Below are 25589 nucleotides of genomic sequence, written 5' to 3' on the forward strand. Positions count from 1 at the left end.
GACAGAAAGATGAGGACAGCAAAATCGTTGCCCTTGAGCAGTTCATAGTCTTGTTGAGGATGATTTAAAATGATTAATCAATCCAAGAATATTGCATTTCTCCAAAAGCTACTGGAGAGAAAAAAGATAATTATCCCAAGTCTTTAAATCTGTTTGCCACTTTAATTGATTTAATTAGGTAAAATTCATAGAACTATAATGTTGGAAGGGGCCCAGAAGGCATTTATTCCTGTTATTTTCTCGCTGCCTTTAAGCCACACTACATTCAAATTATCTCCCCTAACCCATGCATTTTGGAAAAGGGGCATATTGCGAAGAACTACAGCTTTTCAGATAACTACAGCCCATTCAGATAAAACTTTCTATTCAACGAGAGCCCCCAGGAAAAACTATGCAGACTTGTTCAAAGAGTTGAGAAGAACAGTTACAAAGTAATGTTCTAAAAGACATGAATGGAATCATTCAGGCTTAACCCAGACACACACACACACACACACACACACACACACACACACACACAATGGAATCCTCATATTCATACTATTGAGTTGGTGTTAAGTGCACATGGTAAATACAGAAAGCACAATGAAAGCATGGCTGCGATACAATAAGGACCCTCTGAGAATCCTCTCAGTTCCCAGAAAGAGATACATCTCGGCATTTGTCTAACTCTGTTTTGTTAAAACACAGAGCCATACCTTCTGTCTCACTGGCATTTTTGCACCATGCTTTAAGCATCTGCTCTATGCAGATCTTCAGTGATCCTAAGAACGTTGTGGTTCGTGTTGGAACCACAGGATGCTGGACGTGCAGTCAGAGCCTGACTTTGGACACTTACTAGCTGTGAGCCTCTTTCCCCCCTGCTAACAATGTACTAACCTCATCGAAGCCTGTGGAGGTAATTTGTAAATCATACAACAGTATGCGTCACCTGCCTTTTCTAACAAGAAATTTGTTCTTGTGATTAGATCATAGACTTAGGGAGACGTTAGGACTATTAGAGGTCCTCCAACCCAACACAAGTTACCAGGCCACTTTCCAGTGTGAAGCACTCAGCAACTCCCCTTATGCTCAGAATGAGGTCTAAGCCTCGAACAGAACCCCTGAGGCCATACATGATGGGGTTCCTGCCAAGCTCATCTCATCCCCTCTGTTTCACAAACCGTGATGTAGTTACCTCCAGTTCCCCAGATAATCAAGATGTAGTCTCAGGCTCCTCTGACTCTAATGTCCACCTGTTTCCCCTCTTTGTCACCTGGATTCCCCTTCAGCACCCTCTTAGCCTCTCTCAGCTCCCAGTTTATGGACATTCCTCTTCCTCAAATTCCCACCAGATCTCTGAAGACTGAGAAAATATCTGTGTCCGTCTTATACACCATTATCTCTCCAGGCTCATAAATGATGTTACTGCACGGTTAGGTGCCCTCCAAATATTTGTTGATCGAGCAGATAAATGTCCACCCAGCTTTGATCATACTCTCAGTTATACAGGAGTCTAGAATTCAAGTGACAGAAATTTTACTCAAATTGGCTCAGATGAATGTGGGAACTTGTTGGCTTATAAACCAATAAAGGTCCAGAGTAAATGGCTACAGGCACGGCAGTCTCCAGGTGGTGTGATGTGTCATCAGGAATCTGTCTCTATTTACTGACGATGTTTTGTCTCTGTTGGCTTCATTTTCCAGTTACGAGCCTGGGGGCCAGAGAGATTTCATCTGTTGGAAACACATGAGCTCAAAGGGGTGGGGTGGATGGGATGAATGAGGAAAATGAGGAGACTAGATGACGAGATGGCAAACATAACAGATGTTTGTTGCTGTATGGGGTGTGGGCTTCAAGTTTAGGGTCTCTCTCATCTTCGTATTTTCGGTATCTGTTCCAGGGTGGGGTGTACAGTAGGTGCTCAGGAATGTTTGAGGATGAATAGCTATATGATTAATTTCCCCCACTTCTAGAAGGAGCTTCTTTAAGTCTATAAGACAGAGGATGCTGTATAAACTGCCTTCTGCCTCATCCTGTTTTCCTTTTCTGTTTTTTCTTTTACCTGTTGGCAGGATCCGACGTCTACCTTCTTCCAGTTCGGAGCGTCCATCCAGCAGCAAGCCACGGTCATGCTGAAGATCATGCAGGATTACGACTGGCACGTCTTCTCCCTGGTGACCACCATCTTCCCTGGCTACAGGGACTTCATCAGCTTCATCAAGACCACCGTGGACAACAGCTTTGTGGGCTGGGACATGCAGAACGTGATCACCCTGGACACTTCCTTTGAGGATGCCAAGACGCAGGTCCAGTTGAAGAAGATCCACTCTTCTGTCATCTTGCTCTACTGTTCCAAAGATGAGGCCGTCCTCATCCTGAGCGAGGCCCGCTCCCTCGGCCTCACCGGGTATGATTTCTTCTGGATTGTCCCCAGCTTGGTCTCTGGGAACACGGAGCTCATCCCCAAAGAGTTTCCATCAGGACTCATTTCAGTCTCCTATGATGACTGGGACTACAGCCTGGAGGCGAGAGTACGGGATGGCCTGGGCATCCTGACGACTGCCGCGTCCTCCATGCTGGACAGGTTCTCCTACATCCCGGAGGCCAAGGCCAGCTGCTACGGGCAGACGGAGAAGCCGGAGGCTCCTGTGCACACTCTGCACGAGTAAGAGGGGGTGCTTTGCTTGTCTCTCTTTGCTTGGGATCAGAGTTGGGTTGTCGTTGCTGTTATTTATTTGTTTGAAGACTAAGAGCAATACAAACTCATTACTGAAAAGGGAGAATGCTGTGTATGTGCTTAAGGCATTTTTTTGTTTGATTCTGCAGTTCTCTTTTCCTCTCTTCTCCTCTCCCTTTGTTTTTAAGTAACTTCATACTTTGTTTCCTGCAACTTACTTTTTTTATTCAACAATATACCTTGGAAACATACACTTGAGATCCATCCATCCATCCATCCATCCATCCATTCATCCATTTTCTATCTATAGATATATTTCAAGTATGTATATGTGTGTATATATGAAGATATATGTGTGTATATGCACATGTGTGAATATATGTAGATATACATATATGTATACATATATACATAAAAACATATGTGAATATCTATAATCTTTGTAACTTACACATTGCATTCTTCAATAAGCACATACCACACTTTATTTATCTAACCTTTATAATGATAGGAATTTAGATTCTTTTAAGTTTTCTCCATTAGAAACAAAACTGCTGCGCCAACCATTCTACATGTCTCTTTATGCACAGGTGCAAGTATTTCTGTAAGGCTGACTCTGAGAAGTAGAATTTGGGGGTCATAGAGCATGTGCATTTTAAGTTTTAAGTGTCTATTGCCAGATTGTCCTACAAAGTAACTATACCGAGTTATATTCACACCAGCAGTTTGTGAAATCACTTGACTTTCCACATCCTCACCAACATGTTAACATTTGGGAAAACTGCCCACACTAGTGCTCCTAGTCTCTGTTTGAGTGTGTATCTGAATTTCTTCCCTTCTCGTGTCCTAACTATTTCTGTAGATCTTTGGAAATCTTGGCAAACACCACTTTTAACATTGCATTCTATTCTATCACGTGCTCGCAATGTAGTTTATATAATGGCTCCCATCTTGGTGGACATTTAAGTTAAATTTTATGTTTCTGGGAAGTGTCATTGTTTTTTTGTGGATCATCATTATGGCTTAGCTGTTGAAATTTAGAATGTTCACACCTGTACATCTATTTTGCCTGATGTTCACTGGTTCAATCCCTGCTCATCCTGCATATAATAAGCAATGCAGCACCATGCTGAGGGACCGGGCTCTGGAGCTAGACTCGTCAGGGTTCAGACAAGTCTCAGCCACTTTCTGTGTGACTTGGACAATCATTGTACTTTTCTGGGCTTCAGTTGTTTGTTGCAAAGTGACGATAATAGTATTTACTTTCTAGCAGCGGTTCTCTGATTTCAGAATGCAGGAGAATCACTAGCAACGCTTATCAGGTCACAGATTGCTGGGCCCCATGATCAAACGCTCTAATTTAGGAGCTCCGGGGTGGACTCCGAGAATTTGTAATTCGAGCACGTTCCTGGGTGAGGCTGATGTTGCCGGTCTGGGGATCACACGTCGTGAACCAATGCTCTAGGTGTTGTTGAAGGATTGAATGAGGTGATGCGTGAAAAGTGTTGCTGAGCACAGAGCCCAGCACCCAATTATTATTTAATGACTGTCAGGGTGATCAGCGAGGTTGTTTTTGGTCATCGGGAATGAGAGCCAGCAGATCGGTTTTGTTTACTGTTTACAAAGTAGCAACGTCACTCTGAAATGTCTCGGGAAGGTTTTAGGACTTTGAATCTGCTGCAGTTCAGGGATTATCTCTGGGCTGGGGCTGGAGGTGTGTGTGTGTGTGTGTGTGTGTGTGTGTGTGTGTGTGTGTGTGTGTGTGTGTGTGTGTGAAATTGACATCACCCTGAAAAACTCTTAAATTAAGAAATTGTAGTCCTTTGAAATTTTCCCTTTCCCTGTCTTCTTCCTCTCTTTAATGATCTTGTTTCTCCATCACCACTTTCAGCATTTTAAATAATTGTCCAGCTATCAGAAAACAACTGAGATGAAGGAGCAGGAAACACGGGAGCCTCTTACCGAGGCAAGATTGCCGGCAGCCCCGCGATGGGGCTGGGCTAATGGATTCTTACTCTTCCTAACAAGAAGTGCCCTGCAGCCGGAATATTCAGACATGTATGATTTTGATGGAAACAACTCAATTTTAGGGCACTTGAAATATAATATATACAGGAAAAAGAATTTGAGAACGATAATTGGTAAGGCGTTCAGATCACCTTCAAGGGACCACCCTGAATTCCTTTCCTCAAAAAAAAAAAAATCCTACTGCTGTGAAATAGTGTTGTGCTATTTCCAGGGGTTATGCCTTTGAGTGTAGCGATTTTGTAGACGATGTTTCAGCCCCAGAGAAGTAACGCGTCAGGGGTGGAGAGCCGTCACCCACTGCAGGGCATTTAACGAGACATCTTTCCATTTATGGAGCACGGTGGTGCTCACCTGGTGTGGGAGCCTGGGACCTGGCACCAGCAAGGCTCCTGACTTGTCCCCTGTTGTCATGTACCTTCTGAAACATGCCCAAGGAAGAGTGGGACCTTCCCAAGGCTAGGCGAGGACTGGGAGCTTGAGGAAACCCAAAGAAGGCAGTTTTGAAGAGAAGGATTTAAGGGCTCTGTATCTTTTCATCCTCTACAAATCACTCGTACAATCCAACAGACCTTATGCCAGCCCCTACATAACCTCGCCTCTCAAAGGAGGAACAGTCTGATGAAGGGGGGAGCATTTGGGTAAATGCAAGCTCAGAAAGCAAGAACTCTTTCTTAAATATAGACAAGGAGGAAATATACGGAAAAGTACAGAGTCCAATCAAGCACCCACCCCAATACTTACCCCAGAGAACGAAGGTTAACATGTCACATGTGTTTCAAAATTAAAAGAAAAAGTAAACATTACTGATAATGTAGAAGTCCTGACCAAACCCTGCCCAGTCCACTTCTCGCCCTTTCTGTCCATGGGAGAGAAAACACTGCCAGAAGTTTGGTGTCATTCAAATCCCTCCACGTGTTCTATACTCTGATGGAGATGTCCGTGCAGCCTTAGGCCCAATAGCGTTCTTCCTTGGGCACAAAAAAAAAATGGTATCTAATGTGTTAGAATTTCCTTTACCTCAACTTCATGGGTTCAAGATTGATTTATGAAGATATATATACATAATTCTAGCATATTCCTCTCACTTGCTGTTTTGTATTCTGTTATATGTTTTCCATCTTTTATTTAAAAAGATGATGGTTGTTGATAGTAAGGGCTCTTCAGTCTGGATGCTGAAGGCAGAGAACAGATCTAGCTTCAGCCCGAGTCGGACCCATCAGCTTCTTCTGTGTAGCCCAGGACTCTAGAGGTAGGGGAGCTCACTTCAAGCTTGCGAAGTTGCATTTTCAAACGGGTTTTAAAGTCTTCTTTGGTAAAGCAGATAGTAGATGAATAGCTCTCGTTACTCCCACTGTGTAGAAGGGGGATGCGAATGGCTTGAGAAGAGGTTCAGATGAGGCCACCCCTGGTGGTTTCTTGATGCGTAACTGGAAGGGCCTGGGATGCAGCTCTGACTGGTTGAGCACGACCAGTTATGTCCCTCGTTGGGCCTTGTGGATATTATTTGCAATCTTATGCACAGAGCTTGTGTAGTTAGGATATTGGAACAATGGCTTATTTCCTAGGATGCTGGATTGGTACAAGGGAGGGCTTGCTGAGGGTGATCTGTTAGTGATCTTACCGTGAATTTTGCATTTCTGGGATTTCAGAATTTTAAAAAGTGGGGGAAAATATTATTTATGTTTAACATTCCTGGTGTTACAGAAGGCTCTCTGAAAAGAGCAGTCAGCATTTCCCAAAGTTCAAAAATAGCTCAGCCGTGTTATGTAACCTCTTCCTTGCTACTGCAAAGTTATTAAACATCTGTTCCTTCGCCAAGCACAGAGCAAATCACCAGCAACTCCCAGAACTGTGCAGGTAAACCACCACCTGTCTCGCTGGTGTGGAACCTAGGCTGTGCTGTCCGGTTCTGTCCCAAGGATCTGGCCAGTTCACTGGTGGATGTGGCCCCTGGGAGGCAGTGTGGCCTCGTGGTTAAGAGTGTGGGCACCACCGCCAGGTTGCCTGGTTTGAATCTCTGATCAGAACCCTCCTAGATCTAAGACTTTGGGCAAGTTTACTTAATTCGTCCAGGTCTGCTCCCGCAGGTGAGACATGAGGATCGGAAAAGTAATTCATTCCCTCTTAGCCCACAGCCTGGCACATGGAAAGTCATCTGTAATGGTCACTATAACTGACACAATGTGTGTGTATGTGTGTGTGTGTGCATACTCGTGTGTGTTCTACATCAGAGGGAACATGTTTTACACTTACCAAGGCGATCACAGAAGAGATAGGGAGGTGTTTTTTAGATCTAACCCTCTTGCCAAGGGGTTGGTTACCTTGGGGGAAATGTGGCCAAGGGGAAGAAGAGCAGTGTGGCAGAGAGACCTTCACGGGCTGGGGAATGGGACAGGATTGGTTTTGAGTGAGCCACATACTGACCAGTTACTGAGCAGGTTTTTTGTTTTCTAAAATACATGCATGTGTGTGTTAGAGTCACCTCTTCTGGTTGTTGCAGAACGAAATGAAGGCATGTGTGTGTAACGCTTCTCGTTGTGCCTGGCAGGTGGTAGGTGTTTCACAAACAACTGCCATTCCTGCCTTCTTCTTATCTTACTATGATCATCATCATCATCATCGTTATTAGTACTTTAACTTACACTTGTTACACTGCACGCTCTGCACAGGCAGGGAATTGAGGCATGCAAGTGTATATTTTTTTTCCTGTATTTTTCTGAAGCTGGAAATGGGGAAAGACAGTCAGACAGACTCCCGCATGTGCCCGACCGGGATCCACCCGGCACGCCCACCAGGGGGCGATGCTCTGCCCACCAGGGGGCGACACTCTGCCCACCAGGGGGCGATGCTCTGTCCCTCCGGGGCGTCGCTCTGCCACGACCAGAGCCACTCTAGCGCCTGGGGCAGAAGCCGAGGAGCCATCCCCAGCGCCCGGACCATCCTTGCTCCAGTGGAGCCTCGGCTGCAGGAAGGGAAGAGAGAGACAGAGAGGAAGGAGAGGGGGAGGGGTGGAGAAGCAGATGGGCGCTTCTCCTGTGTGCCCTGGCTGGGAATCGAACCCCGGACTTCTGCACGCCAGGCCAACGCTCCACCACTGAGCCAACCGGCCAGGGCCTGCAAGTGTATTTTTTAACAGCTGGATCACAACTCTATGTTCTGTCACTCCCATTGTAGGCAAGAGAGTAGGACGTGGAGAAGTTACTGCATCGGAAGTCAAATAGAAGTGCTCAAGTAGGTCTAGAGCCCAAACGAGTAAGAAAAGAACATCTTCTCCTGGGAGAATTATGCATTAGTACTGAAGGAACATTATTTGGCCTTAATTGATGATGCCTGACTTGACCACTTAGGTGTTTTACATTAACCGCTTGATTTGTGAAGTCAGGCCTGGGCTTTAAGAAGCGACATCACCCCACCTGGGGGGAAAGGGACGGCGGGTATGTAAGGGAGATTGAGTTTTATTTGTATCCAAGTTACGTCGATGTTTTTTTCAACCTTCGTTTCTAAAAGAACCATAGGAGAAGTTCCTGGTTCAATGACCCACTAAGAGCCTGAACTAACCCGGTTGAGGCATATTTATATCTGATAACCAGAATAATCACTGTTGGTTCCTTCTTTAAGGCCAATAAAAAAGCCTGCTCAGTTAATTCTCTGAGCTCCATTGGAGTTAGAACTGGGTGAATGTGATAACTTTTTGCAAATATTTATCTGTGGGATCACCATATACTTGACAAACATTTCTGGCAGTGATACCAGGTACCCAGGAGACCAAGCCGTCCTGTGGGTCTGTGCTGTTTATCTATTGGGATTCGGGACTCAGGAACAGGGCATGTGGCTGAACCTTGAAGAGATAAGTAGTGAGAGAATCCAGGGGCAGGTGCCGCCCTGGGAACCGAAGTGTGGCCCCCGAAGCTTGTGCCATGTGGGTTTTGACAGGGCTGTGTTCAAACCCTCTCATGATGTGGGTTGTCCTGGGCAAGTTACTTCACAACTTTAAGCCTTCATTTTCTTGATTGAAAACAGAGATAATTCTAACCAGAGAGGATTATGGAGACACTTAAATGCATGCAATACATTTAGCCTGGCATCTAGGATGTAGGTGGCACCCTGCAGATGTTAACTCTCCTTCCCTGGACCAGATGTGTAGTTTGAGCTGGACTCCTCCTGTGTCCTGCTGGACCCATAAGTGGGCTGCATCCCCTGGGTGTTCACTCTGAGAGCTAAGTCAACAGCCTCTCCTCGGCATCCTCTCTGCTTGTGGCATCTCTCCTGGAACACAGCCCTCTCTTTTTTGGCAGGAAGTCAAAAGCACCGTATGCCAACCCTGCAATGCAAGTCCATCATTTCCAGTTGGCAGCCAGCGAATAGCTTGACAAATGGTGGAAATCTGACGCCGACAACTTGAGAGGACCAGAAATTAGCCGTGCCCTTACCTTGAGGGAAAGGTGGTTTGGGTTGTTTTGGGGTCATACATAAAATATAAATATCGTTCCAGTTGGCCCTAATCTGGATGCAAGTCTTTGGATTTGGGGGACCAGCATGCCTAACAAACAGATGTAGTGATCTGTTTCCCTCTGGGTTGAACATGAGGAAAGCTTTCATTTTAAAACTTGTTAATTTGGTGACATATACTAACAATTTGTTGCAACTCTCTTCTGGGAAAAGAGAAAGCGAAGAAAAGCACCATCTTTACCGCTCTGGTGCCTGCTGACAGAGAGTATATCAGGGGCAGAGGGTATTCATGTGTAAGAACTGGGATCAGTTCAGAGACCATGACATAGTCTAGGAGAGAGAAGACGGTGACTTGGGGGAAGTGGGTAAACTGAATGCATGTTTTGGAGGTAAAATTAGCAAGACTTGATAGATGACTGTGAGGTGATAAAAGAGAGATGATAATTAATAACGTCTCAGTTGGACAAGCTGAATAGATAGCGGAGCCTTTACAGACCTGGTGAAGAATCAAGTTGGGGGAGAGTGAGTCACAAGCAACAGTTAATTTCAAACACGTGCCATTGGACACAATTTTGAGACACCCATATGGAAATCTCAAGTAAGCAATTGTAGAGGAGAGTCTGAGGTCACACTTAAAATACAATACACAGGTTTTGAGTTTATTGATGGCTGTTAAAGCCCCAGGATTGGGTGAGATCACATAGGGAAGAATGAAGAATCAGAAGAGGAAACAGGTTCGTACCATAAAGAACTTTACATTAATTGGTAAATAATACCTGAAGGGAGAGGAGAATACTGGGGAGGAAGAGTGAGCTGTGAATTTCAGCTGTGTTTCTCCCCATAGAGACTTCCTATTCCAATCTTTTTTTTTTTTTTTTTTTGTATTTTTCTGAAGCTGGAAACGGGGAGGCAGTCAGACAGACTCCCGCATGCGCCCGACCGGGATCTACCCGGCATGCCCACCAGGGGGTGATGCTCTGCCCATCCAGGGCGTCGCTCTGCTGCGACCAGAGCCACTCTAGCACCTGGGGCAGAGGCCATGGAGCCATCCCCAGAGCCCGGGGCCATCCTTTGCTCCAAAGGAACATTGGCTGCAGGAGGGGAAGGGAGAGACAGAGAGGAAGGAGAGGGGGAGGGGTGGAGAAGCAGATGGGCGCTTCTCCTGTGTGCCCTGGTCGGGAATCGAACCTGGGACTCCTGCACGCCAGGCCGGCGCTCTACCACTGAGCCAACTGGCCAGGGCCCTATTCCAATCTTGATTTTGCAGTGGAGCCACGTGGATGTCTATGCAGGATCTGCTGTATGATAGACATTGTGATCAGTACTATGGACTTTCCAAAGACCCATTGCTAACCTACCTGGGTTTAGTGCAACTTTGTAGGAAAGTAAAATTTATCTATTTATATCAGGGTTAAACTACCAGAAAAAAATCCTAAGAGCAGTGAGTCCTTTGAGGCAAAGGAAAGCAGCAGCATACTGGGCGGGAGCTGTGGAAGGGTGTCTGTCTGTCTGTGCTCCTCTTTGCATGAAGGACAGAAGCCCTCCTTGTTGTCCCTTCCAGGTGTGAGCTAGACAGCCAGAATGGATCTCTTCACCTGCTCTCTGCCTTTGTCCTCTTGCTTCTCTGCCTCCCCCACCCACTGCCGCGTGAGAGCTGCCGGCCTGCAGGTGGGACTGAGCCCTGGTGCAGGCGCCCAGTGCCTCGAAGGCTGGCATGGGTCCCAGGAATCGAGGAGTCGCTGTTACTCTTGGTGATGCTAGCTGGGTTCTGTGTGGGCATGGGAGGCCAGAAGCATTTTTACACAAGCCCCAAAGTTTGGTGAATGAGTTGGCTGACCTGCTGATGTGTGATACACTCCTACCCAAATCCCCATTGCCAGTTTCCTGAGGATTTGTATCATTTGGTTCTGTACTGTGTGAACACAAGGAATAAACACACACACACCACTCGGCTTCCTGTGTGAAGGAGAACAGCTCTCCCCAGACCTGTGCTCACTTCCTTTTCATTTCCACCACTGTTAATAAAAAAGAGGTTTCAAATTTTGAATGTAATTAATACATCATTATGTGGGGAAAGGGGAAACTTAAAGTTTCATAAGTAATATTATGGAAGCATATGTATTTTAAAATGTGATATAATTGAAGTACTCTAATGATACAACCCCCCCGTGTATTAAGTGTCTCCTTTGGGCCAGTCACTTTACATACATTACCTTTAATCCTTTGCTGTGAGTTTGGATGGTTTTGCTGCAGGTAATAATTTCTGTGATTGAATTACAGTGTTTCCGTCAAGTCATGGTGCACCTTTAACCGGTCACAGGAAAGCAACGAAAGACGATAGAAATGTGAAATCTGCACCAAATAAAAGGAAAACTCTCCCAGTTTCATACCTATTCAGTGCAGTTCAATGTGGGCTCACACACAGATTTTTTAGGGCTCCTTAGGTAGCTATCCCGTATAGCCTCTACAGACTCGTCACTGACTGATGGCCTACCAGAACGGGGTTCTCCACCAAACTGCTGGTTTCCTTCAACTGCTTATCCCCCCAAGTAATGTTATTTCTATGTGGTGGCACTTCGTTATAAACGTGCCAGTATTCACATTGCACTTTGGTCATGGATTTGAATTTAGTGAGCCACAGAACACACTGAACTTTCCTCTGTACCGTCCACATCTCGACTGGCATGGCCGTGGGCTGCTCCGCTGTATACACGGTGTTACATCATCATCTGCACATGCGCACATGCTGCCACATCATCCTACAGAAACTGGGAGGGTTTTCCTTTTATTTGGTGCAGATTTCACATTTTTATCGTCTTTTGTTGCTTTCCTGTGACGGTCAAAAGTGCACCATGACTTTACGGACACACTGTATTTGATTGGAATTCCAGAGGTAGGGTGGACTTCAGGTGCAGTATGATCCAGGTTATGGTTCTTTTCCCTGTAATCTCTTGACTGAGCTCTTTGGGAAGTGCCATTTTTGCTCTCATACGGCTTCCTTTATGACCTAAATTTTGCTGTCAGCAATACCTGACATAAGTATTTTGTGGCCAAACTAGGTCTATGCCCATCTTTAGACCAATGACATCCATTTTGAAGCTACCATGTGCTAAATGCCTTAATTTTGGACTCCTGACCCAGTTACTAAGAAGGCAAATAGGATTAGGTTAAACCAAACCAGACATACTCTTAGAACTGGGGTAAGCTCCCCCTGAGGACCATGGATTCTAATGGGAAGAATGAAGTCTCAACACTTATGAGTTCTGTTAAAAATGAGGAAGAGGGAAATGGATGCTGGGTAAGATGGTCATCAGGTCAATTATAAATCATAATAACTCATATTATAGATGAGAAAACTGAACACCAGAGAAGTTAGTTACCTTGACAGAAAGCCACACAGGTAATAATACAAAATGAAGCCAGAATTTAAATCCAGTTTCATTTGGATGTAAACCCCATTATACTACTTTCAGAGGTTGCAAATTGACCTGAAGTTGTTGTTATTGACTAATAGGATGGTTTTACTGTTTTCAAAATTGTAAGAGTTCAATAAAAATTGTAATTTTTAGTTAATCTGGAAGAATATGAAGAATTGATGATAATCCCACATTCCTGCCTGGAAGTCTTAACAAATTGGGGCATTGCATTTGCAAACCCTTCACTCTTCGGGGTGAACCTGGAATTCCCTCCCGACTGTATGTTGCTGTGCCGGGAGGGGGGTTTTGGGAGAGTGTGTCAGCCCTTTCCATTCAGTTTGATGTGGGTATTGTCTCGTTCACTGGGTGTGTGGGAGTTGTTCAGCCAGCTTGTGGATTTCTTCCACAGCGAATCATCCTGTGTGTAGCTCATGGACATCAATGCTCCCTTGGGTAGCTGTAGATTCAGTGTGTCCATGGGAGGAAGTGGATTAAGGAGCCTCTTATGTCACCATCTTGTACTGGAAGCTTCCTCCTGCCTGGAAAAGGTCAACTGGATGTGAGAAGTGACCTTTAGATCAAGAAAGGCCTCCCAAGCTACCTTTGTCCCCACCTGGACCACTTACTAATTTGTATTATCTCCATGGCTTCTTTAAGCATTTTATTTTATCATAATGTGTCTTGTATTTACTTTATTAGTTTTTATCATAATCATCGTTATTTATAGTCATTACAAAGCTAGAACTCGAGTGGTGGGTATTAGAATGAGTGAAGACAGGGAGTTTTGATACCTGCCCCCCCCAGGGACCTTTATCTTGAGTCAGTACAAGATCTGTGCAGACAAGTAGGGTCTCTCTCTTGCTTTGTGCTCACAGCTTCACTGCGCAAACATCTGGTGAAATCACAGCTGGTTCATGATTTTCTGTGACTGGAGTCTCCACGGGATTGGAGAGGTGCCTCTAGTCTTTAACTCACATTTTCTCAAACCAAAATAAAATGTTCTTTTAAAGTTTCAGATGGAGGTGTCAGGGAGATAGTCATCTGGGACTAAGTGGTCATTTTATGTGGCCTAGGGTCATAAATCTACTTCTCCTGTCAGCTTTACAGGTGACAATTTGAGTAGTTTGTGCCTAAATGGCTGCCCACTCTTCAGCAGGCGTGAGCTTACTGAGTGACCCAAGGAGAGTTCCCACTTGTCAGATGGGATTAATTTATGGGTGTTCTTCTAAAGCTTGGAGGAAATATTTGTTCTGGTAGAAGGTGGGGTGAGCATTCAGCTTTTCTGTAATATCCTGACATTTATCAGGGGAATGGCAAATGATGGAGTCTGATGGAACCTCTGTTGTTTATTAAGGGTCCCTACTAAAAATGTTAGTTTATTTTTTAAACCTAGTAAAGAATATAGTTCTAACTTGATTTTTTTTTTTTAATGATACTGAGGTTTTCAATGTTTGCTATAAAAATAACTCTTGGCCCTGGCTGATTGGCTCAGTGGTAGAACGTTGGCCTGGTGTGTTAATATCTCAGGTTCGACTCCAGGTCAAGGTACATAGGAAAAGAGACCATCTGCTTCTCTACCTACCCTCCACTTCTCTACCTCTCCCACAGCCATGGCTCGATTGATTTGAGCAAGTTGACCTCAGTCGCTGAGGATGGCTCTGTGGAGACTGGTGCCTCAGGCACTAGAATACCTCGGTTGCGAGCATGGCCCCAGATGGGCAGAGCATCGTCCCCTAGTGGGCTTACCAGGTGGATCCCGGTTGGCATGCATGTGGGAGTCTGTCTCTCTGCCTTCCCACTGGAAAATGAAAAAAACCAAAAAGTTGCATTTGTAAATTCTGTTAGGCATATGTTTGAGAGATATAATGGTCATAATTAGCTCCATTAAATTTTATCATATTGGCTTCCACTTCTGACCAAGGTGAAGCAACAGGGACTGGAGACATTCTAAATAAAAGAACCGAAAATGGGCAAAATTATATGACATGATGATTTTAGAGACCCTGGATATCAGACAAAAGAATATAGAAAATAAACTACGTGAGTCCTGTGAATGCCCCATCTGACTACCTTGGAAATAAGTCCCATGAATGTCCCAGATCACTGCCTTGAGAGAGTTTCCAGGCTGGAACTTAAGAATGGGGAACCCAGGTGAATCCTGGAAGTCTCCGAGGGGAGCCACTGAAGATGAATTCAGGGCGCCAGGGCAGCGAGAGTCTCCAAAACAGTATCTGAGAAAAGTGACCTTCACTAATGGAGAACGCTGGAGATCTGCCAAAGGTCCCTCTTGAGTACAGAGCTGAACACAGATCAATACAAGTCGGTGAAGGAACCAATCAGGCCAGGGAAAGGAACACGCCAAAGATTAGAGGTAACAGTACCCAGCACTCAGTGAGTCCGGGAGTAGTGTGTTGTTCCCACCAGCCAGACTGGGAAGTGTCATCTTCGTGGAGGATTGGGTTGAGCACAGAAAATTCTTGCCTCAATAATGGGAAACTGTTCATCATTCAGACACAAGGTACGTCCTCCAGTAACAAAGTCATGGGACAGATGACTCAGTTAGTTTTTGCTCGGGATGGTCAGGATTGTTGTCCTTACAGTGGTACATGAATGTGAGGGCATAAGGAATGGGTTTACTGACAAAAAGAATAGAAAACTGAGTCCAGATGGGTGTGGGTGTAATTCTCAGGCAATCCGTGTTCCTTTTCATCATGAAAGTTTTTATGTGATGGCGGAAATAGAAGTTGTATTAGTCAGGGTTCTCCAGAGAAACAGGGGCGGGGGGAGATTGGGGGAGGGAGAGAGAGAGTATAGATATTAAGGAATTGGCTCATGTGGTTATGGAGGCTAAGAAGTCCCAAGCTCTACAGTCAGTTGGCTGAAGACCTAGAAAAGCCAATGGTGTAAATTCTGATCCAAGAGCTGTAACCTTCAGAACCAAGAGCTGATGTTTCCATTTGAGTTGTGTCAACTCATGGAAGTTAGGGAGCAGGTGTGCCCCGCTTATTCGTGGGAGGGTTATTTTGGTTGTTGTTCTTTTTAGGCCTTCAACTGATTCAATGAGGCCCACCCACTGGGATGAGCAATCTCCTTTACTCAGTCTGCTGATTCCAATATCAGTTTACCTAAAAACACCATCAGAGACACACCCAGAATAATGTTTGACCAAATATATGGGCACCTCATGACCCAATCAGATTGACACATAAAATTAACCATCAGAGAACGCAAACTAGGATTTGGAACATTGGGTTCTAATCTAAGCTTTGCTCTTATATATGGCTGTCATCTTTGGAAAGACTTGACTTTTCCTGGGTCTCAACCTCTTCAGCTTTTGAGTATAATCATCTGGAATTGAACTGCATGAAGTCAGAGCAGGAAGGAATGCTACAAGATCACGTAGACCAATCATGTTGAAGTATTTTTATTTTTTGTACAGAAGCTCGTGGATGCTTGTGCAGTCATCATGATGCCTAAAGAGTGAGTGCTAATTCCAAACCTTTTGTTTTTATTCCCATTCAAGAAAACATTAGAATGCCAGCGAATGATGATGGGGACTCTGCTGTAATTTATACTTTTTAAATAAATAATTCATAACATTTGGCCCAGATTCATAAAAGATATTATTAGTTGCAGCAAATTATTTTCAACTTGTTTTATAACATCAAAATCACAAATTAGCTCTCTGTGCTTTGTTACTAATAAAGAAATTGAGGCCAAGAAGTCACAGGGTTCATTTTTCACTAACGATAGACTAGCTAATATATGCTAAGAGCCCAATTTGTCTTTCTCCCAAGGCCAGGTGTGTTGCTTCCACCACACCAGTCCTCTCCTTCTAGGTGCTATGTGATTAATAATAATAATGGGATGGTGATGATGGATGATGCTGCTGAACTTCCCTTTAGCTGTGTAGACCAGTACGGAGCATCCATAGACATTAATGAATGTGTTGAATGAGTGAATAATGGCTCTGATCTAGATGCCATGTTGAGCATTTCTATTTTATTCTTTTCTTATTTTATTCTCGCAACAACTCCATGGAATAGTTGGTAATTACTATTACCATTCTCACATGAGAGAAATACCCCAGATATAAAAATGACTTTCCCAGGGTCACCTAGTGGAGTCAGGATCAAGGTTGCCTCTGGCTGTAGCACCGATCCTCTGATTTTTCTGGCTTCCCAGGGAAACACGAGGCTTGTGTTTTCAGGAGGCCCAGAAGTCTTCCAGCACTGTGAAGCACACACAGAGGTCCTCCCAGTGCGGGCAAGAGTCATTTGCTTGTCTTTTGAGTTAATCTATCACGAGAATGTGATGGATGGGAATTCATTTTGTAAACCACAAAATCTTCCTGAAAATGTTACTATTCTCACCATCAATATCAATTATTATTATTGTCAGTATCATGGAGATTGATGTTTGGTATCGCCAGGAATAAAGCAAGTGGAGAACAGAGGGAGAAGCTAGTATTTCTTGGGAGACTTTTCGTGAGACTAGCCAAAAGCCCAATTGCCTAGTCATCACCCCCCTTTAAATTGTTCTAGAATGAGTCCCTTCAGACTCTGTGCATCCCTGAGGAGAGCTGCTGAATATTAACTGGGTGAAAAAAATTAAGCAAAAATGTCAACAAGGATATCTCAATAATTTTGGCTAGGCAGGAGGGAGGAAAGAAAGAGGGAAGGTAATATTTAATTTTGATACTGGGTGTAAGCCAGGTCATAATGGGGTTGTCTGCCTTGATTTTTAATGTATTCTCATAAATGCAGGGAAGCCTAACCTTAGGCAGATGTCCTCCACTCAATATAGGAGATAGGGGAGGAGCCATCATGCCCCCGAACTAGTTACAGATTTTGAGTTTAATAAATCTTCTGCTTTTGAAACAGCCTACTTCTTTAATAGACTCAAAGCCCTGAACTCAGGACTCAAGGTGTTTGTTTTTAGTCAACTAGGTGAAACAGAACAAAACAAACAATAAATACAGTCCCTGGCATCTGTTAGCCATGTTCACCGACTGATTGCCTGGAACTCGTTCATTCATGTGTCCGTTCATTCATGCCTGCATTTGTTTTCACTCACTCTTTCTGGTATTCAGCACTTAATATGTGTCTCATAACTGCAGCAGGCAGCATAATACTACCTACCTGCTTCAGGTACGAGACACACACAGTGATGAGCAAAACAGACGGAAGCTCCCTACCTAAAGCTCCTGTTCTGGTGGGGAGACCAAAAATCAATGAATAAACACATAATGCCCATTGGCATTGACAGGGGATAGGAAGAAAAATAGTGCAGAGTGAGGGGATAGAGAAGGAAAGGGCGTTCTTTTAGATGAAATGGTTGAGAAGGTGAAATTTTGGCAGATGTCTGAGTGAGGTGAATACAAAAGTGATGTAAAGATCTGGGGAAAGTGTTCTTCATAGAGGACCAGCAAGTGCAGAGGGCTGGAGCTGGGAAATCACTAGAACAGTTTGAGGAACAGCCAGACGGCCAGGACGGCAGAAGCAGAGTGGGCGATGGCACAGGCGTTGGGAGAGGTAGACCACACTCTGTGGGGTCTTAGATCCCTGGTGAAGGTTCTGTGTTTTAAGTGTCATGGGAACCATTGGAGAACTGTAGCGGGGGAGAGAAGTGGACTACTGCAGTGACCCCTGAGCTTGCCCCGGCTGTATCTGGAGTATCATTTGCTTTTTCTTTCCCCTGACTCATCTCATTTCCTGGTTAAAGTGATCTAATAGGGAGAAGTTCAGGATTATTGGATATATTGGCAAGTGTGCAGATGTGGAATTTCTGAGGCCATATTTCTACCATGGAAGAAATCAGGTTGAGGATAAGGTGACTCACACATGGGACAGAACTAAGAGATTTATGGTACAGTCAGCCAGAGCCATGAACCTCACCTGAAGTCCACCCTCTTACTGAGCCTTTCAGACCTCAACCAGGAGACTCCCTTAGCGGTGTGTTTGTTCAGGTTGATTTCTGCTAATTGCAACCAAAAGAACTTTGATGGATATGCATATTTGGCAGCTAATCTGTAGTATTATGCTAATTAGTCCATGACAATAGCCTTTAAATTAACGTGGTTGTCTTTCATAAAGCTGAATTTGACCAATAAGAGGATATTATAAATAAAAGTTTCAGGAAAATTGTTTTACCCAAGACAACTATGGCCTTTTTAATTCCAGACACAAAACTCCTCGATCGCCATCATCTGTGCTTTGTATAGATCGGCAGTCTTTGGAGAATTGCAGCCTATAAATCCACAGTTTTGGAATCAGATTCTAGCTTTTCCTGCCACTTATTAGCTACAGAGCAGATGACTAAATACATGTGGATCTCATTCTTGTCATTTGTAAAATGGAGACAATACTGGTCTCTGCTCATAGTGGGGAGTTTATGAGAATTAGCCAGGCATGGAAAGCAGTGAGCTCAATGTCTGGCACATGCGGAGTGACCTATGAATGTCAGTGCTTGTGTAATAATGTAATTCTCAGAATGACCAGGGAAAGTGGGACAAAAAATGTCACCTCCATGGCAGAATTGCTCTGTATAGCTTAATTGTGTTTCATTATTCTCATTCCCTGGGGCTTTTTAAAGAAAAATAGATTTTTAAAAATTTAGAAAGGTAGTCTTAATAACCAAGAGAGCGGGGAGGAGACGGTCCTTAGAGAGGAAATGAGAGGGAGGCGGTGGTGACATTGTGGAGTAGAATGCATTAGTGTTGCTGTTAACTTGCTCCTTAAACAATAAATAGACCCATGGAGCCATGTAACCATGTCTTTCCAGAAGAGGTTTTTTTATTTTAGTGTAAGAAGAACATGGATCCTGCTTCTGCTTAAGAGTGAGATGCTACCATATTTTATATGGTCTGAGTCCCAGCAATTATAAAGTGATCCTTATTTCAAAAAGGTTAAAATGCAAAATAAAAAAGGAGACATCTTTTTTGCACTTTTTTGCACATCTTTGATGCACTAGAATAGTGGTAGTTAACCTGGCCCCTACCGCCCACTAGTGGGCATTCCAGCTTTCATGGTGGGCGATAGCAGAGCAACCAAAGTATAAATAAAAAGATAGCTTTAACTATAGTAAGTTGTTTTATATAGATTTATTCTGCCAAACTTAGTGAAAAGCCGATATAAAGTACTTGGTAAGTAATTATTATTATATGCTTTAACTTGCTGTAACTCTGCTTTATAAATTTTATAAAGTAAAGTTACTTCCCTACTTTATAAATCACCATTACTGTGGAATTGGTGGGCGGTTAGAAAATTTTACTACTATCAGAGATACAAAAGTGGGCGGTAGGTATAAAAAGGTTGACTACCCCTGCACTAGAATAACAGGGCCTGCCCTGCCCAGTGCTCTAACTACCTATAAGGTAGGTGATACCCTCACTTTACAAATGAGAAGATTGAGGCTCTGAAAAGTTAAGTGACCTTTTCAAGATCATATCATTAGTGGGCAAGAGTCACAATTGCATTTATCCGTTCACTTGAAGACTTAATCTATTGCACACTGTCAAACCCTGCAGGGCATACACCAGCGAAAACAAAAGTATGGTTATAGCCTAATAGGGAATTTAGACAAAAATGAGAAGGGAAGCAAATAAATAAATTACACTTTCTTATGGCTGCTGAGGAGAAAAGATACAGGGTACTGAGATGGAAGAAGTTCAAGAATGGGAGGACACATCTCTATGCAGGTTGAAGAGAGACTGCATCTCTGTGGAGGTAATGTTGCATCTTAAAGCAGAAGGATGAAAAAGCAGACATGAAAAGAGGCAAAGATAGTCATTCCAGGCAAGGGAACAGAGTGTGCAAAGTTCTTGAGCTAGGTAAGACCTTGGTGTTTATAAGGAAATGACAAAAAAAGAAGATGTTATCATGGTAGACTCGGCTCCAGGTCTCTCTGAGCATAGACAACATTACTTCTGAAGGAGGGATGGTTGAGTGTTTGAAGGGTGAGAAAAACCATGGAGCAGCGACTGTCAAAGGGTGCTAGTCACCTCCTCACATCAATTACTTAATCCTCCAGAAGATAATTCCTTTCAGATTATGTGATCGACTCCATTTCTGTCCTGTTAAAGCTGAAGGAGATACTTGAAGAGTTTCCATTTGGGATCTGGTGGTGGAGGAAGAGTGGTGGAAGAAGAGCTGGGGGTGGATAATTCTTGTTGACTTCAGCCAAGCCCTAACCAAAGCTGCGTCATGGACCAGCTCCTCACTGGAACACTAGGTGTCTCTGTTAACCCACATAGCGGAACACACATTGCATTTGCCCTGGCACTGCGGTGGCTCTTAAAGTTGTACTGTTCAGTCCTGAATGGTTTCCATCTTAGCACCTTTCTTCTCAGCAGAAGGCATTTGAAAATTAGAGAAGAATGAGAGGATCACACTTTATAAATGCGTGCACATTCCGAGTGTATGAAAAACTCCCATTCCCAACCTCTTGGTCCCCTTGAGAAATTGAGGGGCTCCTTAATATAACTTATTCTTTTTGAAGAAGCTTTGGGTATGGAAGGGTCTGTGGATAAGAGGACCATCATTTTGCCTGGCTCTCCATCTACATAGCCATAATTAATAATTATTATAATAATATTATATAGTTCTTTTAGATTTGAATAAACAATATCCTTTAATCCTTGTAACAATTCGGAGTCACATGAGATTATTCCCACTTAACAGACAAAGATAATAAAGTTCATAGCGGTCATGAGACATAATCAAGATCACACAAAGACATTGACTTAATTCTGATGTTGCAAATCCAGAAGATAAAGGTTGCAAAGGATTGGGTGTGTGATACTGTCCCAGCTCTCTCAACAATCTCAGGGAGGTAGTAAAGATGTTCATAATAACCACTGATGGTATTACCACTTCTACAACAGTTAGCATTTATCGAGTGTGCCTGGCACATTGCGCTAAGTTCTTTTGATTTATTAACTAGTTTAATCCTCACAACAACTCCTCGAAGTAAGTGCTCTTGTTATCTCCATTTCACAGATGAGGAAGTTGAGGCTTAAAGAGGTGAAGTAACAACTGAGCCCCGTCTACCTGACTGGCAAGTTGCAGGGGTGGTTCACAAGTCCTAACGCTTTAATTCCGAAGCAAGTGCCGTCAATGCTACTTATTGATGACGTACTTCTGATAATAATAGGAATCATATTGCATTGAGCATATTCCTAGTTATTAATCCCTTCTCTTTCTCTTGATCAAACAAACAAACACACAAACAAAAAAAAACCTAGAAAATGTAGAAACAGGATGCTATTATGCTGTCTTTTTCCACATAGATTAAAAAAAAAAAAAAAAAAACAGAAAAAACCACAAGGGAACAATTGCCTTGATAAATAACCAGACTATACATTTTCTTTTTCTTTCTTTTTCCTGGGACAAAATTCAAGATATTCTATTTTATAACTGTTTGACCATGGGCAATTCATATAACCACTTTGAGCACCGGTTTTTTTTTTATCCTTAAATTAAGAATAATGACTATCTCACATGGTGATTGTGAAGATTAGATGAAAAATCTGCAAAACTTTATATAAACTGAATAAACAATTCATATAAACACTAACCAAATTTATATATAAGTACATCCATAAATAGAACAGATGAATATAATATATTCTACCAAATTTGGAACTATCCCATCTTTCTGGACTGTATCTTGCTTTATTTTTATAGAAATTAGGATGGAAAATTCAGGAATGCTAAGAGACAGAGACCAGTCGTACAGATTCATATCCTTTTAAATACAAATCAGATACAATGCTGAAATAAAATTCTTCTCAGCCCTCAGCCTGAGAGTTTGAAACTTGGCTTGCCTCAGTGGCCCCGAGACTCAGAGCCTGGCCACATCAGGAAGCAGAAGTGAATGAATAAAAGAAAAGTGATCCACATTCTACAGCGGCTCTGTATTACGGGCCATCTTGTTACACTTTTATTTCCCTCCCTGAAACCCATTGTTTCTACACATTTCCTGCTTTAACAGAATGTCTGGATACTTGCTGTTCTTCTTCGTAAGGAAGAAGGATGCCGTTATTAAGGGCAGTAGATTCAGTTCCAGACCTCCCAATTCTGATACGTTTCTTAACCAGTTAATTCCTGACTTGTATTTTGCTGTCAGCTTCAGCTACTTCAGCTTACCTTATTACAACTCTGCATAGTGAATAGGATGCAAATAAATGGAAACATATGCACCGCCCTGCATGTGGGAAGTGTCCCTGTTGGCTGTTCTTCCCCTTAGCTGACTTTGCAGCACGATGCTTCGGTTAACCAATGGAAGCTCTTCATGGGGGGAGGGGCTGGTCTGACTGCTACTGTCATACCCAGGTGGTGGAGCTAACATGGCATTAGGGACTAGTTTATGTCATTGTCATTGTTTTTTCCCTCAGCCTCGGGTTTGAAAGCTTTGGGACCATTTGTCCATCTCTCATCAGCTTAACTTCTGTGCCCCAGCAGATCATAGGCACCAGAACCAGTTCTGGACCTTGGACACCGGGGAATTTTCGGCTGCGTTTCAGCACAGTGGCGAGAAGAACCGGGATAGACTGTGTTGTTCAGAAGCCAGATCTGATACTGTAAGCAGGTGCAGACCTGTCAGCCACACAGCTGGTTGAGTTAACTCTATTAGACAGTGTTGGACAATTTTGTTGTCTGAAATAGAAAGCAGTGTGGTTGGCAGGCCATCCATTTGCCAAGTGGTGCCCCTGCTAGGCTGGTTTTGGTCTGCCTTTCTTGTTGGTGCATCTGCTGGGTTTGGCTGCCAGCATGCTGGAAACAAACAATTCTGTAAAGTTTTCTTGTCTTTCTAGGTGTTTCCGTCAAGTAGAGAAGCACTAAGACTTGCTATTTTTTCCTTTTTTAATAATGACCTGGCATGTTTGATTTCTGGCTCTACTTCAACTAGAAGGAATTAGTCTCTGATTTTATATTGATATTGACCAAGAATAATTTTCTATCTTTCCTAAAACCACACATTCTCAGGAACCTCTGTTCTAATTGGTTTTTTTTTGTTTGTTTGGGTTTTTTTGTATTTTTCGGAAGCTGGAAAGGGAGAGAGACAGTCAGACAGACTCCCACATGCGCCCGACTGGGATCCACCCAGGACGCCCACCAGGGGCGACGCTCTGCCCACCAGGGGGCGATGCTCTGCCCCCCCAGGGCGTCACTCTTTTGCGACCAGAGCCACTCCAGCGCCTGGGGCAGAGGCCAAGGAACCATCCCCAGCGCCCAGGCCATCTCTGCTCCAATGGAGCCTTGGCTGCAGGAGGAGAAGAGAGAGACAGAGAGGAAGGAGGAGGGGGTGGAGAAGCAAATGGGCGCCTCTCCCATGTGCCCTGGCTGGGAATCGAACCCGGGTCACCCACACGCCAGGCCGACGCTCTACCGCTGAGCCAACCGGCCAGGGCCTGTTCTAATTGTTTTTTCCTACTCCATTCCGGTGCCCTCACATAAAGGACTTTTGTCATTTTCTTTTGAAAATCAGCAACAAGTAAAAAGAACTCCTGTGGATGAAATACATATCCTTCCCAAAGAAGAGATGGGGAAAATGTTTTCCCAAACTTCAAGCTCACACAATATGAGCTGCCTTCTACATTGTCAGCAGCCCAAGAGCCTTTGACGATTGAGTTGGAGAATGCAAAAAACGTGACCTCCCAGTTAAAGGCAAAAGCTATAAAAGGGACTGTGTACATCAAATGGCTCTTACCAAAGGGTGTTTTTATGAGTGAAGTGCAAATGAAGCATAGAATAGAGCTCCTTTCCAGGATGTAAGACCCAATTTCCGAAACATGAGAACACTCTCTAAACTGATTGTATTAGTGGCTTAGTTGCAGAGCCGTTGAGGTATGAAATGGGATAACTTATGTCACCTACCGAGCACTGCGCCTAACACATGTTGGACCCCCCCCCCCCGAATTTATTATGGTTAACCATTCCTATGTAGAGAGGAAACATAAAGAAATGTGTTTCAATTACTTCTTTGACCAGAAATACAAGATTGTGTAATTCCTTGTCATGAATGCTTGTAAATCTTTACACAGAGGTCCGTGGGATAGGATTTTATTCTGAAAATGTTCTGAAGATTCCAGATCCTATTTGGAGAGAAGAGAAAAGGATCTGAAGTGTGTTTGTGAATGGGAAGGAGCACCCACGTTTAATAAATGTATGTAGGGGGGAGGGGGTGACGCAGGGGTCATCCTCAGAGTTGTAAAGGATCGCCATCTGGAAATCGGAGTGGAATTAGTCTCCTTGGCTTACAATGGAGAACTGCAGTCAGTGGGTTGACATTCCCAGGAAATATAATTCCGACTCAGTAGAAGGGAATCTTTGCAAAAAAAACATAGAGCTCTCAGTGAAAGGGGCCTTCCTAGGAAGTAGAGAGATACCTCTCAGACACTGGAAACCTCCCATCAGATGGGCAGCTGTCTGTCAGGAAGGGGTTCTGCGAGGCGTGGCAGGGGGCCAAGTGCAGTGGGAGACAGTTCTATCAGTTTAGATAAAGAACCTTAAAATCCTCTATGTAGAGACCATTCAGGTCCATTGGTTTGTCTGCCTTAGACTCTTATTATCCACATTTGCTGAACAGCACAGCTACTACTACTGCCTTTAGATATGGAATCCTATTGCATTCATTCCTTGCCCCAGACCTCTCCACCTTTGACTGTGCCCATGAATACCATGGTAACTAATGTCGACTTCTCAGTCACCTGCTCCAGGCTCTTCACAGAGTGCTTTGTGTGCAGTGCTCCTTTAATACTCACCAGAGCCACACGAGATGAGTATTGTTTTCTTAATGAAGTATAATTAACATATAGCACGCAATAGTTTTAGGTATACCAACACAGTGATTCATTATTTGTACATATTGGGAATGGATTACCACAATAAGTCTAGTTAATATCTAGACATAGTCACAATTTTTTTTTTCTCGTGATGAGAATTTGTAGGACTTACTTTCTTAGTAACTTTCAGATCTACAACAAAGTATGCTAACCTATAGTCACCATGCTGTACATTATATCCCATAACTTA

The 25589-nt window shown here is 43.6% G+C and overlaps 1 protein-coding gene across 1 annotated transcript in view; it reads left to right on the forward strand.

The window, feature by feature from the left end:
• GRIN2A (glutamate ionotropic receptor NMDA type subunit 2A) overlaps positions 1–25589 on the forward strand; it is a 402144-nt gene that overhangs the window by 240457 nt on the left and 136098 nt on the right. The window contains exon 4 of the mRNA XM_066382631.1: positions 2055–2647. Within this exon, the coding sequence (XP_066238728.1) occupies positions 2055–2647 (593 nt within the window). The remainder of the gene's footprint in view (positions 1–2054; positions 2648–25589) is intronic.

The sequence above is a fragment of the Saccopteryx leptura genome, chromosome 4 (genome assembly GCF_036850995.1).
Source record: "Saccopteryx leptura isolate mSacLep1 chromosome 4, mSacLep1_pri_phased_curated, whole genome shotgun sequence".
In the NCBI taxonomy this organism is placed as follows: Eukaryota; Metazoa; Chordata; class Mammalia; order Chiroptera; family Emballonuridae; genus Saccopteryx; species Saccopteryx leptura.